The following is a 16,608-nucleotide window of genomic DNA, read 5'->3' on the forward strand; positions in this document are numbered from 1 at the left end:
CCCTACACTACAATATGTTGCAGTTTCTGAATGGCACTCCAATGCACTTGTACTGTAGATATTAAACCTAGACTACAGTATACAGCAGTGCCAAGATCTGCATTATGGTGAAGTATGCTGCCAAAAATAGTACAGGTACATTTGAAAGCACATTTAAAATTAATGAGTAACCTAATGTAACTAGTTACAATGCATACATTAAAGCAAGCAGATGACCTACTTTTTGTGTTTTTAATTATTACTATTGATCTTACTGCTATCGCAAGGGGGATAAAACACCCTTGTGACAGTACTGAGATAGTGCTGGATAGTACCCCTAATGTTTTCTCTTTCTCCACCCCATTAAGATCAGGGAAACAGTCTAGGTTACTACCGGTATTAGAAAGTCTGGGAACCAAAAAACTTCAGAAGTAAACACTTTTGGGGTTATTCAGTAAAGAAAAGATCATTTTAACGACTCTTCTCCTTCACTTTGGTCAGCTTAGCAGTTAGTAGAGAAACAGGATTCACTCCCTTACTGTCAAAGTGTCTATAGACACCTCTAAAAAAATGTATAGGAAAATGAACAAAAAGAAGAATAGAGGCTTTGAGGCTCAGTATATACCCCTGAGGGAGCCTCACAGGCGAAACGCGTCGGGTCTAGGGACATAATACACTGAACACGAGACAGGAGAAGAGGAGACTTTGTAAATCATGCATATACCAGGCATGTGAGATTGTAACAGGTCTGAGGATATAATTCAAGATATTATTATATTTATGTATGAACCAACTGTATGTCAATACATAAATATTCCTTAACAAAACAAGCCTCAAAACCTCTATTCTTCTTTTTGTTCATTTTCCCAGCTGAGCAGTTATATAACATTCAGCATACACAACCAGTATTATACATTCTGTGCCCCAGGTCAACTGTCTTGTGCCTGCTAGCAATCCATTGTTTCCTAAAATGTTAATGTTTTGTGTGCACCTTAAGTTTTTTTCCAATAGTCAATAGCATATGGCAAGAAAGGGTATAGTCTGTCTGCAATATAGTCTGTCTGTATAGTTGTCTTCAAATGTACCCCCAAAATATGATCAACTGCATTGCTGTGATTTTCACCCCATTCTTCCTTTCTACACTTTCCCATCATAATAGCAATAAAAGAGAGTTTAGCAGACATACATTTTATGTTCACAGATTTCCTTTTTTTGTTGTTGTGAAAGAACTTGGATTACTTAGTTCTGAGACAAGGGGAGATACGGGGAGCAGCAAAATTAGAACTCTGGTCTGTATTTGAAGAACACAGAGATAACATCAGAAATCTGTTTAGGTGACTGATGTCCCCAAATGCCACTTATCTATCTACAAGTGTTGTATGTTATGTGTCAAATGCTGATACATAAGGAACATTTTCAGTCCCCTTTTTGCTACAAAAGAAAAGGTTACAGAATATTTAAAATGAGCAAAGAAAAGGTAAAATGTAAGAAAGTAAAAATACAAAACACATCACACACACTATCTATTCCCATACAAGAAATCCTCATTTTAGATAGTAATATTGAATGCATTTCATTTCAATACTTGTTGCTTGCAGTACTTTTGGTTTGGCATTGGTTTGAGCAGTTCCAAAACAATAGGTAGTTCACAGCAACAAATATGTTAACTTACAAACTGAAAGGGAGGACAACAAATAATAGCATAGCATTTCTGTGGTAGAAAGACATTTTGCTTTTTTAAAATAACTGCAAATTTTACTCTGTTTCCATCCCTTTGTTTACTAAGCTCTTCCTCCCAATTCTTCTTGAATTCCCTTCCTGCTATTTTAACACAGTCTCCGGTTTATTTTACCATCCCCTCTCATCCTCCTGCCAATATCCTTTAGAGACTCCTCAATATACTTTAGTGAGTATACATTGTTACATACCATTACAATTAAGTTGAGTTCCTAAGTTCGTAAGATAATATAATATTACATATGCATTTCAAGCAAATACCTCTATACACAAAAGTAATGCATTCATGTGTACCGTTTAACTTGCAAGAGATTTTTTGTTTTGTTTTGCAGTTCACACATATCAACAAATGAACATGGTAGGTAACAGCCCTAATCCTTAGTAAAGATTTAAACTTTCTGCATGCAAGGGAGAAATGAATGTCAATGGATATTACAGTGTGCAGTATGTGCAAGTGATGTCAAAGTGTATGGCAGCAGAAAGTATCTGAAAGAGACAAGTGTGGACAGAATGACAGGAGAGAAATGTATGAGAATATGACAGTGGCCACTATGTGGAGGAGAGGAGTGCAAAGGATGATAAGGTGAGAGGAGATGAAGATAAAGTAAGTAATGGTACTGGAAAAGACTGAGGGTCTTGTCTTTGATGTCCAGGTCCAAGAACCAGTTGAGCACTGCATGTAAAAATCTCCTGTCTATATATCTTCTATTTGCAAAATTAATCAAAACATGGTTACGTCAAAAAAAGCCAAAAAAAGCTTTCCAGTTCACCGTCTGATACTTAGAATGCTGGACCCCTTAAAAAAACGGTTGACCATAATAAATGAAAGACCTGATAATAAAAAATGATTAACAGTGAAAAAATGTGAGTTTACAGTCTTTCCATTGGAAAAAAGTTTTAGAAGCCTTCTTTCCTTGCACTGAGGTATTTGAATAGATATAGAAACCTCTATGGAACTGGGTGGTAAAAAAATCAGTGCATAGCAAGCTCGCGGATGACTTTCGTCCCAGCTAAAACATGCAGGTTCTATGCATCAACTGTGATTCCATACTTTGAGTGCTGCTGTCCTGAATTAAATCATGCTCGTGAACAGTTCGGTGGGAATCATACTGAAAAAAAAGTAGAATAACACAGGGCCTGTGGATTCCAGACATGGACCACAGGAAGTATAACACCCAAAGTGATAGTTTTATTTTGAGGTGCACTTCATTCTTTTTATATAGTGTTCAATCTGTGCAGCAGTAAAGTTACATATGTAGATACCAGAAAAAAAATTCTATAAAGACATTTAACATGAAGCCTGCTTGTGTTTGGCTGGGTTATCTTTAAATGCAGCAACAGAAACACGTTATTCACATAGATTCTGTGAAATGTTCCCACTGTATTGTTTAATTTACATGACCTAACCCAGAAGATAAAAAAACAACACAGAACAATTGTAACAATGAAGGAACAAGGAATGTTTTTATTTGTTTAATCCACCTTTTTGTGTGCCCTGGAAGAACAGATCCAAAGCGAATCCAGCTTTAAGTCCCAATGTTCTCATATTCCAGTATGGTAAGTGATGCAGATGTAGAAACATTTCACTTTGTTTTGCCATACATTAAAGAGAACAAGTGTTTAGCATTGGCTGGGTCTCTTTGCAACTGATTACCCATTACTGACTTGTCATGTCTTATGCCAAACTGTGTTTCCGTATCAAAGTGTCTATCTTGGCTGTGACAGAGCTTCCCCATGTCGGAGCCTCCAACAAGAACAGCAAGCATGTTAGGGGTATTACTAGAACTTACATCACATTTACGGACACAGTCAGATTCAGCAATGACTTTGATTCACATTAGAGATATACAGCTATGAGGCTGTAGCACAGGAGAGCCTTTTTAGGTTTTTACCCTTACATACCAGGAAACCCACTGTTATTTTTTGGGAGAAATTGCAGCCTATTTTTAGGGTAATGCTTAGGCGCAATTAATACTAACCTTATAGAAATACTATCAGAACTAAGTTTCATTTTAGTACTTGACAAATTGACATAAGACTGATCAAATCGTAAAGTAGGCAATGTTCTAATAAAAGACAAATGAACAATAAATGGATAGTGGGGCTGTTTTACAATGCACAATATCAGGAATAACAAAATCAAATATAAATAAAATTAATTGCTGAAAGTTTCTAAAACCAGCTTCAGTCATTGTAGTTGTACATCTTTGTATAAGCAAATAACCAACAAAATATTGTTCAGCTGAATTTAGCAGTAGTTCTGCAGGAAATACAAAAGACTTCAGGAAGTTTCATCAGAAAGTCAGAAGAGCCTGTCTCAATTATCACCAAACTAGATGAATGAATTGGTCAACTTTAAATAAAAAAAAAACAGCTGTATTTCTTTTATTTTATAACCTTGATCCTGAGATGTGATTCTCTTTAAATACTGTAAGCTTGATTGTCAGTGCTAGTCTAAAATACTGTTTGTTTGCTGTTACCATATATGTACACATACAGAAGTTCTTTTAATTAAACAGAATACATGGTTACTGCAATAGAGCTGACAATTCAATGCACAGTGTATCAGTTTCTCACCACAATGGATGCTCTCCAGGCAAACTGGCCGTCCGGTTTGTGCTGCAGCAATTAACTTCAAAGCAATAAAAAACTGAGCTGGTCCAAAGTAACCGATATGTTTTGCACCACATAGCTCTGTGATCTAGGAGAAGAAGAACAAACATAAAATCAGAAATTATTTATTTAAATATACCACTCTGAAAACCACATTTCAGAAAGCTTTGTGATTTCCAGTGAACCTATTTAAAAATGACAGCAATTTAGTTTTGTTAGACACAATCAAACACAAATACTTAAATAACTGTCATTGTCTATGTATGTCATTCTTTTATAAATATAACATATATTATTTAGACAATGAGCAGAAGTACAATACCATTCTTATTTTCCACTTTTACATGTGACAAAATAGACACTGCACGTAAGTGAAGATTTAGTATATGTTAATATTTACGAAAAGAAATTATCCCGAAACAAATCGCTAAGCCCTCAATGGTGTTCACGCAGGTTTGTTTAAAGCAACTGACAATAGGAGCAATCGTCCAGTGTTGTTTTTGTCTTGCACCTTTCAATCCCTCAAAAAATTCCTATTCAAGTTTATGGAAGATGTTGGCAGATGAACTGACCAAAAGAAGCTGCATAAGGCATCCCAAAACTGTGAATTAACCACTTCTCTTGACCAATGTTTATTAAACCCCATCATAACAGGCTTTAACTGTTCTCTGGTATATGTATACTATGTATACTACTCTGTACACCCTGCAAAGACCACATCTCTGTTATATTTTCTGATGGTGCCCATCAGAACATTACTACCTAGCCCAGGACTAGATTACTACTCACCTCTCACCTTGTAATGGGAACTTTACCAATATGGCATGTTTATAGATTATTTACTTGCTTAACTTTATTACTTGTTGAAACAGTAGTGATGGTGTGAGATGTGTTTAGAATGACATACATTTCCTGTCAAGAAGCTGCATAGTTTACAGGAGCCAATCAGTATAATGTGCTGAACAATAATATTGCTTTTGAGCAGTACAGCTTACTTAGCATGAAACAAGCTGAACGGAATGTGAAGAGGCGCATTGTGCAAAGTTTCATGGCATAAAAGCACTACAGAATCCAAATTATAAGACAAGTTTATTTAAAGAGGCAATGATAATAACGATAAACATAAAAGTAAGTTGGCCCTAAAATCTTTATTGTACAGTGTGAGCCAGTTAACATTTTGCAGAGCTATATCTAATTTTGAGGGCCCGAGTTGCAGTGATGCTGAGTATCCCATACCTTTCCATTATTACAATGTTCTCATAGGAAACTCTGCAATCTTCTATAGGACTGTATAGAAAAGAAATGGTGCGTATAAAAGATTTTGACCCACAGAGCTTTTATTATTATCATTATTATTATTATTATTATTATTAATAAACAGGATTTATATAGCGCCAACATATTACGCAGCGCTGTACATTAAATAGGATCTGATACAATCTGTTACAAGCTAAGGAGAAGAACTGTCAGTGTTTTAAAGTGACAGTGATTTGGCATGTACTTTATTAATCTCATGTCATAAATGTAAAACATAGGAATGATTACAAGATGCAGAACAGATAACCAGCAAAAGCTATTCAGACACTTCTACTATCTGTGTGTGCAGCGCAGTGTAGATACACCAGCCGCATTGTCATTTTTACTGACAGCTTTTTCAACCTATGGACTTTATAAGATTGGAGCATTGTTCATGATGACTGTCAAGCCTAGTAGAGGGAAGGTAATAAAAACATTAGCAAAAACATAACAGTGCATTGATTCTCTTTTTATTGTCCAGTCAAAGGAGTATAAATGGGGAAATGTTACGTAACTGCAGGAGCTAAAAGAAAAATCTTCAGCCCTGCAAAGCAGGTCTGTGCAGTGTGGCAGCTGTGTAAATCTCAGGCCTGATAATACAGAAGTACAGGCAAAACAACTCCCTCATATAAATGTTATTTGCATATTTATTTGCTGCACTTCTAAAAAAGTTATAAATTAACAACATATTATAGACTCACTCTATGTTACCCCCACAACCACTTTCCACACTGAAAAATTACTCAGCAAGATATTTCTACATGTTTTCGGCTTAGGAAGATATTTCAAACATAGGAACCAAAGCGCTTTATTAACATGTAAAAAAACAGGTTATCACTAGATTAGTCTTGGAATCACTAGTTATTCACAGTACCACCTGTGGGTGTTTTGCCAAAACTTTTTGCCTAAACATCTTTCTTTGTTTAGATAATCTAAAAACTATATAAAAACCCAAAGGTTAAGTAAAAAGACTCTTTTCTAAAATTGCCCTTAGGCTGTTTGTACAATTTGGTATAGCCAAAAGTGCCAACAGTCCCGGATGGTGAACAAAAACTATGATTGGCAGAAAAGTACTCGATATCACTGTTACTGTGGCCCTGCCGACACGTATCAATCAACTGACTGTTGTTTTATCAGGACTTTGATAAAGTTGCTATTCAGTATTAAAAGGTCTTTTATAGTGCAGCAGATCTGTACAACTATTTTGCTATATATATTCTGCTCTGCCTAAAACACTTCCTCTTATGGAATGGATGGGACTATATGAAGTTCAAAACTCACTTACTGTTAGTACAGTGTGACTGAGAACTTTTTCTATATTGTCAATATAAGCAACATTCAAATTTTCTGACTGAAGTGAAATTGAAATGAAAAATGACCACCATATTAAAAGTGATGGATCATACACAAATTTAGGGATTCTGAGAGTATTCACATTTACTTCATTCATGTTACCCTGACCTAAGCTTTCTGAGCCAGCAGCCCAGCGTGTGTAAGGGAACAGGACTACATAATATATTACTAGCCAAAATCTACATAGAAATGTAATTGCCGTTTTTTCAGCTATGTTTCAGCTACGGAAATGTGTTTGGAATTTTTATTGTTGATGGCATTGTTTGATGTTCTACATTTAGACACACCTCGAACAACAAAAAACATCTGGAGAATATGTTCCTTGGTTTATAAAAAAAACACTGAAATTGTTATGGACAGATATGTTTTCTGGGACACATGAAGCATGTTAAACACAAGTTATAATCTTGTTATAATGTGTCCACATTCTAATACAGACAACAAAATGTTTTACTTGCAAGTAAAAATGGAATAATTGTGTCACTTTGATTAATCTATTAAGGGTGGCAATGTCTAAGGTAGGTCATCTGGATTCAGGCCGAGGCTGGCACAGTTTACCCCCAAGAAGCTTCAGGCAAGGAAAATAAAATAGAAAATTGATTTCCTACAAGCGCCATGAAAAGGATTAAACTCAGAAATTAGGCCACAAAAGGATTTAAATTCCTGCTGTACTCAACAAGCAACCGACATACAGATCAACAGGAGAAAGAGAAGAAACTTACAAATGTTCAAATTGACCTGTAGGTCCTTGAGTACTTTTTGAAAGTTTCATAAGCTGAGTTTTAAAGAATTTCTGATGAATATGAAATGGAATTTTGACATTTCACAGGACACTGGGACAAATTTGCCCTACATGAATGCATTGATTTTTAAAGATAACAGAACATTAACAAACATGGCTTTACAAGACTGTGCCCAAATAGCCATACATATAAATGTATATAATCAAATAAATATACCAAGCAAACAGGTTTGCCTAATTATTACCTCCCCAGTGGCATACTTTTGTATTTCCTTCACTACCCCGCCAATCCATTTAATCAGCAGCAATGTAAAAATTAGCATTGTATGCTCTGATTTGTTTTAATCAGATCTTTCACATGGCTGATAAAACTATCCTCAGCCCAACCTGAAAGCCATGAGTCAACCACCAAGCACCAGCACTGTAACATGGGAATGATACATATGATGGTCCTACATATTTGGAAGTACAGCATATTATATATATATATCATTGTCTCTTTCAGCTCTTCTGAACTTTTTTTTCCCCTTGGGAATCCTTGAAATCATTTTCTGGTCTTGGAGAACCCTGTTAAAACCAATACATTGACAGACACTGGGGGAAAAACATTCCAAATTGCTATCCATGGGGTTTCTGAGTTCAGTTCCCACGGTCACCAGGCTGTACTTATTATTGATAAGTACAGCCCAGGGAGCATGGGAACTTGCGGTCACAGCTGATAGGAGGCACGCGAGTGCTTTCAATCAGCTGTGACTGCATATGAACTCTCAGTGGAGTTTCTTCATTGAGTGTTCATCTGCAGTTCAGTTCCCACAGTCACCGGGCTGATAAGTACTCCATCCTCTATCCAAGAACACATACTACAGTTACGCTGGGGCTGCAAAAGCAATAAGGGGGCTCTTCTGATTGCTTTTACAGTTCTAAACAGTCCCGAAAAAAACCTGAATCCCCTCCCCCCATAGACTTTAATGGTGTTTGAATTCAGTGTTCGATCACTCGAAAAAAAAACGGCTATTCGATCGAATAGCTGGTGAATTGAACACTCAGCTGTTCAACCAACACTAGTGATGGTTAGGTTACCAAATTTAAAGACAACTTAAAGAGTCATACAGCTGGCTCTACTAAGGGGTATTGGCTCCAGAACAATGCAGGCATCATCAAATGGGAGGTCCAACAAAATCAACCACAGTTCAGGGAACCCCCCACAACCTCTAATTGAGAATGGCTTGTCTGTTTTATGTGAAAATATCAATTAATCACTCAAGCAATATTTTGTGGAAGTAAACATTTTAAAAGAAAATAAAGTTTAGCTATAGTATTGTCTTCACAGTTTCAAGATTTCAGCGTAAGCCTCTAATTTGTTTCCTTACACTGTAAACTTGTGATAACCTATAAGAACAATAATTATTCCCTACTAATGTTTTTTTTTTAGACCTCAATTTTTTTATTACCTCTACCTTTATTAAAAGGGGTCTTTTAAAGTAGAATGCATAATTAGCAATACACAGACAAAAGAGCTGTATTAAAGTAATAATTAGTAATGAACTTTTATAATAAACAACAATTCATAGGCATCTAGCACAGAACCTGAGACAACATGAACATTATTTCACTTTCAAAGGCACCAACATGTTTATTTAAAATATGGAAGACAAAACCAGCAAAGGCAAAGTGCAAAACCTATAGCACCTTCTTGGAATCCATAGCCCTACTATAATGATTTTATATCAATATAGTTAGCTTAGTATTTGCACTGTGCTCACCAAAAGACTATATTTCACTGACAATAAGCTCAGCCCTGGGAAATCCTGCAACACTACTTGCTGTTTAAAGGATAATGTCCGTGTGCTAGTATATGCAGCAGTTTAAAACTCCCCAGACCTCTAATAGCTTAAACTAAAGTTTCATTTTTATACCATGAATATATAGAAGAACTTTGACAATGGCTACATTTATGTCTTTAACTAATACTGTGTTCTCAATGCTTTTAAAGTGTGTAAGATCAAAAAGACTAAATTAGACTAATTTGTATTAGTGACAAATCATTTATCATTTTTTTCAGTTTATTTGCCATTTTTTTTACCATTTTAACTTTATAGGTATGAGTGTAAAGGCTCATTTATCAATACAAAACCTCCCAACTGCTCTTGAGTAGGACAGAGCTGAATTTTGATGACTTTATGAAGACCTTACATCAGGGTGAAGCAGGAGTTTACAAGATGATGGTACACCTGCACCTACCAGACCTATATTTAAGGCAAGAGGTGCAGTGGATAGAGGTAAGCATAATATAAGCGAGCAACGTCATCTCACTACATACATGAAAATGTATGAAAATGTTGAGTCTGCTGGTGACTTGTTTCACAAATCATTGTTTACTTCTTCAGGCAGAAAGACTCAATGCTATAAACCTATGGAAAGTAAACTAGTAAAGATTAAATTCACTTTCAATGTAAAAGATTACGTAAGATTATTTGGTGGACCAAGTATACGGAACGGTTTGCTGTGACTTGTTATATAACATGCAGATCTTGGTTACAGGGTGAGTGCCTTTCTTGGACACTTTCTTGAAAAGAAAAACACTTTCCAAAAAAAAACACTACCAGACTCATCCATTCTTCCCATCGCTCCTCTTCTGCTGCATCTCTTTGCAGTTCTCTTCATTGGCTTCCATTTCACCTTAGAATCAAATTCAAGCTCCTGTGCTTTGCCTTCAGCTTGCCTCCACAGTTCTTGTCCACTTACATTTCTGACCTGGTAAAAAAAATACCCCCCAAGCCGCTCTCTCTGCTCCTCCAATGACCTACTAATGACTTCCTCACTCATAACCTCATCACACATACTGCTCCAAGACTTTTCTAGAGCTGCCCCAACTCTCTGGAATGGTCTCCCTCATCCTTTTCAGCTTGCTCCTACTTTCTGCTAATTTAAAAGAGCACTCATAACCAATCTTGCCTACCTGTCTTCTTCTGTCTTTTGAAAGCATCACTACTTGCCACCACTACATATCTCCCCTCCAATTGTGTGTTAATTCCCACACCTCCTAGATTGTAAGCTCTTCAGGGCAGGGTCCTCTCCTCCTGTATCACTGGCTGTATTCGTCTGTAATTTGCAACCCCTATTTAATGCACAGACTGCATAATATATTGGTGCTATATAAATCCTGTTTATTAATAATATTAATAATAATAAAATAATAGCAACTGATCACTACACAGATGGAACTGATGTCTCCATATGGAGTGTGAAGTGCAGTATGCTTTCCAGGCAATTTTAACCCAGTAAAAATGCCACTATTTTTACAGCCACCCAGCTATCAACTATTTGTTTGGCAGGATAAAAGGAGGAAGGGAATAGGATGCAAACTTGTGGAGTCAATGAACCAGGCTTGGTGCGAGGTTTGAGGGGCCAATGTGGTTGGTTTGGCACCAGCACTGAACATGACACTGTGGATGACTTTTGAGCTTGCCCCTTCCCCTTCCATCCTACTTGCCACCACCCCTGGTCAATCAGTACCTTCCTGGGTAACATAAGAAGATGATGAGAGGTCCAGAGCAACAACTATATTGGTCTTCTTGGCCAGCCAAAGGTTATAACCAGAGGTCCAGTGCAGCCACTACAGTGGCATCTTTGGCCAGTAAAAGGAGATGGTAAGAAGTCAGTGTACAAGTACAGACCGAGTGGAGAAGAGATCACAGACAGGTGGAACAGATGAGATTTTGGAGAGACCATCTTACAATCTACTATGATCTGTTGTTTCAGACAGGTAATTGCCATCATCATCAATACTGTCTGCATCTTACTATGGAGATTTGCATTAAATTCCTGCCCTAAAGACACAACAGCAAAAAGGATGAACTCTCTCCAAAAGGAACAACATTTTCACCCCAGAGAGTTGTCCCCAGGACAGATTCCCCATTAGATGATTTCTCTCACTTATTTTCATGATGACAACTTAAAATGTTGTATTTCTTCTAACTTACCCCTAAATGGTCTCCAGGACAAAAAGGGGGGGGGGGGGTGAATCTTCCCACTGGGGACAGCGACGGTAAGAAAACTTTTTTTTCAAAACAAAAGTTGCCTTTACATACATTTTAATGAATAAAAAGGATTGAGCATTCAATTTTCTACTTTTCATGCTACCTGGTTTCTAGGGGGAACACAAGTAGCACATAGTAGTGATTAATTGCTAATAATTGTACAATGTTTCACATGTGCTACTCCTTGGTATTGCACTTAGAACTGCATGTTCTAATTTATTGAGATCATTGTATCTAGTAGACATAGCCACATTCAAATGGACTTGTTCTTGTAATGTTTAAGACATTATGCATCTCTCTAAGCTGCTTCATCAGGTCATTTTGCAAGTCTGGTATGAACTGATAATGCAACTTGGAATACTAAGTAATGTCTTTGAAATTACAAGCACAAGTTCAATTAAAAGTGATTAACTATCTTTAGATATTGCTACTACATACCATTCATGTGATTCACTCAATACAAAGACTTGTGTTTGGTATGTGCAGATATCAATCCCTATTACTAGTAATTGTTTGCTAGCAATTTGTTATGAACTGTTTTAAAATACCAATTAAATTGCGTTTCCACCATTATCCCCTGTTGTTACAATATTAATTGATTCCAATTAGGTTACTGCGGCTTTTATATTTGCTTCATTTACCTTACTCAATAAATTGGGTGAGTTTTAGCAGAGGAAGCAGAAAGCTTTTAGGAGAGGGTCCTCCTCCTCCATTATGAACTACTCAGCAGTCAAGACATGTGAAGAACCTCAGCTGACTGGTAAATCAAGTGCATTAATAAGAGGCCCAACCTGTCCTGTAAGTTCATGGGGCAGGAGAAATAACCTGTACATGTCCTGATCTCTGTGAATTAGGTATGATCATGTCATAACAAAGCACTTATCCATATACAATGCTCCCCATACCCCCATTCTCACAGCACCCACCTGGTGTAAAGTTTCTGCAGGTAGCTGGGATGCTCTGAACAGCTCACCCACTTTGCTGCTGCCAGCTGCCAGTCTTGGGGACCCCTCCACTTGGCACAAGGAGAAGAGCTCGGAGTATCTTTTCTGCTCGTTGTCACTGAGGGGTAGATAGAGTCCTGCAGCTGCCTGCCCAGCACACACCGATGAAGGAGGTCCAGGATCCATAGGGCAGCTCCGGCCAGGCTTGATCAATGCACTCCAGAGGGCTGGGGGCACTGCCTTCCCTGCACTTTGTACGGGGTACAGGGGCTTCTCTCTTCACTCTGGACGGGTGTCACTCTCTTCCGTCTCAACAAGAGGTAAAAACTGAAAATAGGAGGTGTTACTGCAGCTGTCGAAACATCCTCTGTGTCTGCAGTGCTGACAGCCTGTACATTGCTCTATAGGCTGATGGCTCTCTGCTGCCCCCTACTGCCAATACATCAAACGGCACCCAATGGAAGAGGGATGTGTGGCTTCACAAATGTTTTATTCTGTGTTTTTGTTTTGTTTTTCGTTTACGTTTATTTATTGCTTTTCGTTCAACATGACTGAATTTCTGAAAACAACTGTGTGTTTTTTAATCTTGTTATGTTTCTTATTTGAAGACCACTACATTAATTTAAAGAAAATATTTGTAGGTTTTACAAAGTAAGTGGCAATACCTTTTGATGGGTTACTGAATTGTTCCTTTTTTATTGTTACATACTGATAGGACTTGACTAGGGACAAGGGGCAATGCTCTTTTTCCAGGCGTAACAACATGTAGTTGGCCCTGAGACAAAATAATTTACCATTCTGTTTACGTACCATTTAGATTATTATTATTATTATTATTATTAATAATAATAAACAGGATTTATCTAGCCAACATACGTTACGTAGCACTGTACATTAAATACCCATTGACTTATATACTTAAAGAGGAAGTAACTGATCGGTCTGGAGGTGTCTTTCATCCCCCGCTTAGTCTTGGCATCTGTCCCTGAAATGGCTCTTTCTGCACATGTCCGAGATGCTCAGGCATGCGCATAAGGAGCGCCCAAGAGCCTCCCGGGATGGGTGACATAGGTATCCTGGGAGGCTTTTAAAAAGAAAGTGTTGCACTTTTTGTCTAACCCTACATGTAAAGTGAAATTTTTGAGTTTAGGTACGCTTTAAGGACTTAAATACTTAAACTTACATGCCTAAAGACCTTATACCAACCTCACAAAACACAGGTTTACTTTAAGGCCTCTTTAAAGGCTCTATTTATAAGTTATTCTCTTTTCATTTCGCTCATAATTTTTTTCCTTTCCTATTCATTTCCTATTGTGACAGCTGAACACTTTTGACAATTGGCCACTAGGTGGCAGAAAGAGTCATTGTTTTAAATAGGGGACCTGTAGAAAAAGATGGGAAATGTACTGAACATTACAAGAACAATGATAATAATAGTGATTAGTGCTGCACTGTGCTATGAGACAGCAGCAGCACTGAGAAGCTGCTAACAAGGATGACAACGCAAGGCTCTGCAAAGTCATCTCTTCTAATGTACTCTCCCTCCCCACTCCCATCAAGAGCAAGGATCTGGACGAACACTAGAGAGTAACAGAGCGATTGCAATATCAGGTGTTATTCTCAGCTCTCTACAGCGGAAAGAGGTGACTACAAATAAGGACATTCTGAATGGAGCTTGAATTGTAGCCACAGGCATTAAGGATATAGACTTCTCTCCAAAGAAAAAGTATTTATGGAGACTATTTGAAGATATATTGTTAAGCAACAGGATAAAGAAAATGTATCATTGAGATATAGAAAGTTTGTTTGTGATATTTCTTAGCCTTTCTGTCCCTGGCTCACCCCTTATCTTACTCTTGTAATTGTTTGTGTTTGTACAGAGAAACAGTATACACAACAAATATATAAAGTTGGCAGTTGCCAGTAATTCCACATTCCATTTTTAGGTTTTACAAAATGAATTGCATGATCAAAAGGTGGTGCTTGTACTAAGGGGTGTTCAGATGTAACTAGGTGTGTTAGCCCTATTGGTAGAAGCAGAAATGCAGGAATTCTTCTGAATTTATTAACAATTAACTTTATTTGAACACTCTGTGTTTGTGGGTTTTTTATTGTGCTCAGAGGATATCCTTCTAATATACCACATACATCACAACATGTCACTCAGCTCAATTTAAAAAAAATTCCATTAATAACTTATGTATGTAAAACTGGGTTTATGAAGGTGTATCAATCTGCAGCAATTCATAGTTCACGTTCAATTCATTCTCATTTTTTGGCCATAGGAAACAAATGCAATCAACTGGTTTATTTTTAATACACACCAACATTACAAAACATTATTTATCATTATTTCTATTGTTATACTGTATTTATATAGTGCCAACATATTACACAGTGCTGTACATAAACAGGAGTTGTACCTGACAAACAAATACAAACAATGACAAAGGAGGGGGGGGCCGCCCAAAAGAATTTACAATCTATTTAGCCCAGGTATACATTTGTTACAATTATCAACACTGATTTTAAATATAAATGTTTAAAGTCAAGGCCTATATACAGTATATGTAACTTTTCTACACACATGCAGTTAGTTCAACATTACATCAGGAGAGGTATAATGGTAACTAAGCCTTAGAAGAGCAGGAATTCTTTTTGGGGTATTTCTCTGCTAACAGCTCATGGAGCTTTCCACGTAGGGAGAGAAAGAGACGGAGCTCAGACATGTGTAAAACATCTTAATAAAAACTTGTACAAAATGAAAGGTATATGACCCATCAAGGGACCATAAGATTGCACTTTATAAAACTCACAATCTTATAAAAACAATGCCATTTAAAGGAGATACTAAGCTAAAAGGCATTTAAGAGGCATTTAAATTATGAATGAGTCATAAATAATAATCTTCATATACTGTACAAAAATAAAATAGGTAAATATATCTCTATGGTTAGATGGATGATGACAAAAGAAATGAATCATTTTTTTCTGAAAATGGATTTACTAACCCACTGGTCTCTGAACTGGTCACTTTTTTCAGTAATAGCAAGAAGTGTAGAGTGTCAGTGTTTTTTAGAATCTGATGCACAATACATTTCACATATTTGCATGGCATTTTAAGCAGCATTCACAAGCACCTCCTTTTAACCAATAATAAAAATACCAAGATATTTCAAATAAAATCACAGACAGTGTTATTATTAGCAATTAAAGGGCACTTCATTGGTTTAAAGATAACATAACCAAATCATCATTTTATTCCTGCTCACCCATCAGGGCTCAAGCAATGATAAATACAAAACATAACTATAAATCAGTTCCCTTAAAATAAAGAGTAATATTCCATACAAAGTGGCCCCAACAAAGGGCAGGGGAGCTCACTAAAAGGAGACATGGAGACTACTGAATCCCAAAACTCTGGATCTGATTCATATTGTTCAGGGCACATGCTGCAGAACAATCTGAAAAGATGAACAGGTAAGGCTTACAATATAAAGGCATGCATTAATGGGCTATTGTGCCAAAAAGGCATCAGCTGAAAGACAAGGCCAGCAAAAAGTCCAGCTCTCAATTCTACTGAAAATGTATGGTTGAAATTGAATTAAAAAAAAAGTAGTCTATGGCAAGGCTCTGTCCTGCAAAGCTAACCTGTCAACTGCTACACAAGAAATGTGGAACCTGATTATTGAAGAATATTGTTTATTTTAGTGAAAACCATCCCGTACAGAATTCAAGCGGACATGAACTATTACAATTCTGTGAAGCTTAGGCTTCGGTTGAATGTCTTGTGTTTTGCAGGCATTTTAGGCAGAAATAAAATGTCATAACAATGTTAAGGATGAGTTGCATTGAAATCGACCATGCTTCCCTATACACAAACTTTTCCTTTGTGGCTTTGCTC

At 36.9% G+C, this 16,608-nt stretch overlaps 1 protein-coding gene across 1 annotated transcript in view; it reads right to left on the reverse strand.

The window, feature by feature from the left end:
* Window positions 1-13,035, reverse strand: part of REPS2 (RALBP1 associated Eps domain containing 2) — a 71,418-nt gene extending 58,383 nt beyond the window's left edge. The window contains exons 1-2 of the mRNA XM_072406704.1: window positions 12,687-13,035; window positions 4,294-4,417 (exon numbers count right to left, since the gene is read on the reverse strand). Of these exons, the coding sequence (XP_072262805.1) occupies window positions 4,294-4,417; window positions 12,687-12,890 (328 nt within the window). The 5' untranslated portion in view covers window positions 12,891-13,035. The remainder of the gene's footprint in view (window positions 1-4,293; window positions 4,418-12,686) is intronic.
* Window positions 13,036-16,608: the final 3,573 nt, after the last annotated feature.

This window comes from Pyxicephalus adspersus, chromosome 1 (genome assembly GCF_032062135.1).
Source record: "Pyxicephalus adspersus chromosome 1, UCB_Pads_2.0, whole genome shotgun sequence".
In the NCBI taxonomy this organism is placed as follows: domain Eukaryota; kingdom Metazoa; phylum Chordata; class Amphibia; order Anura; family Pyxicephalidae; genus Pyxicephalus; species Pyxicephalus adspersus.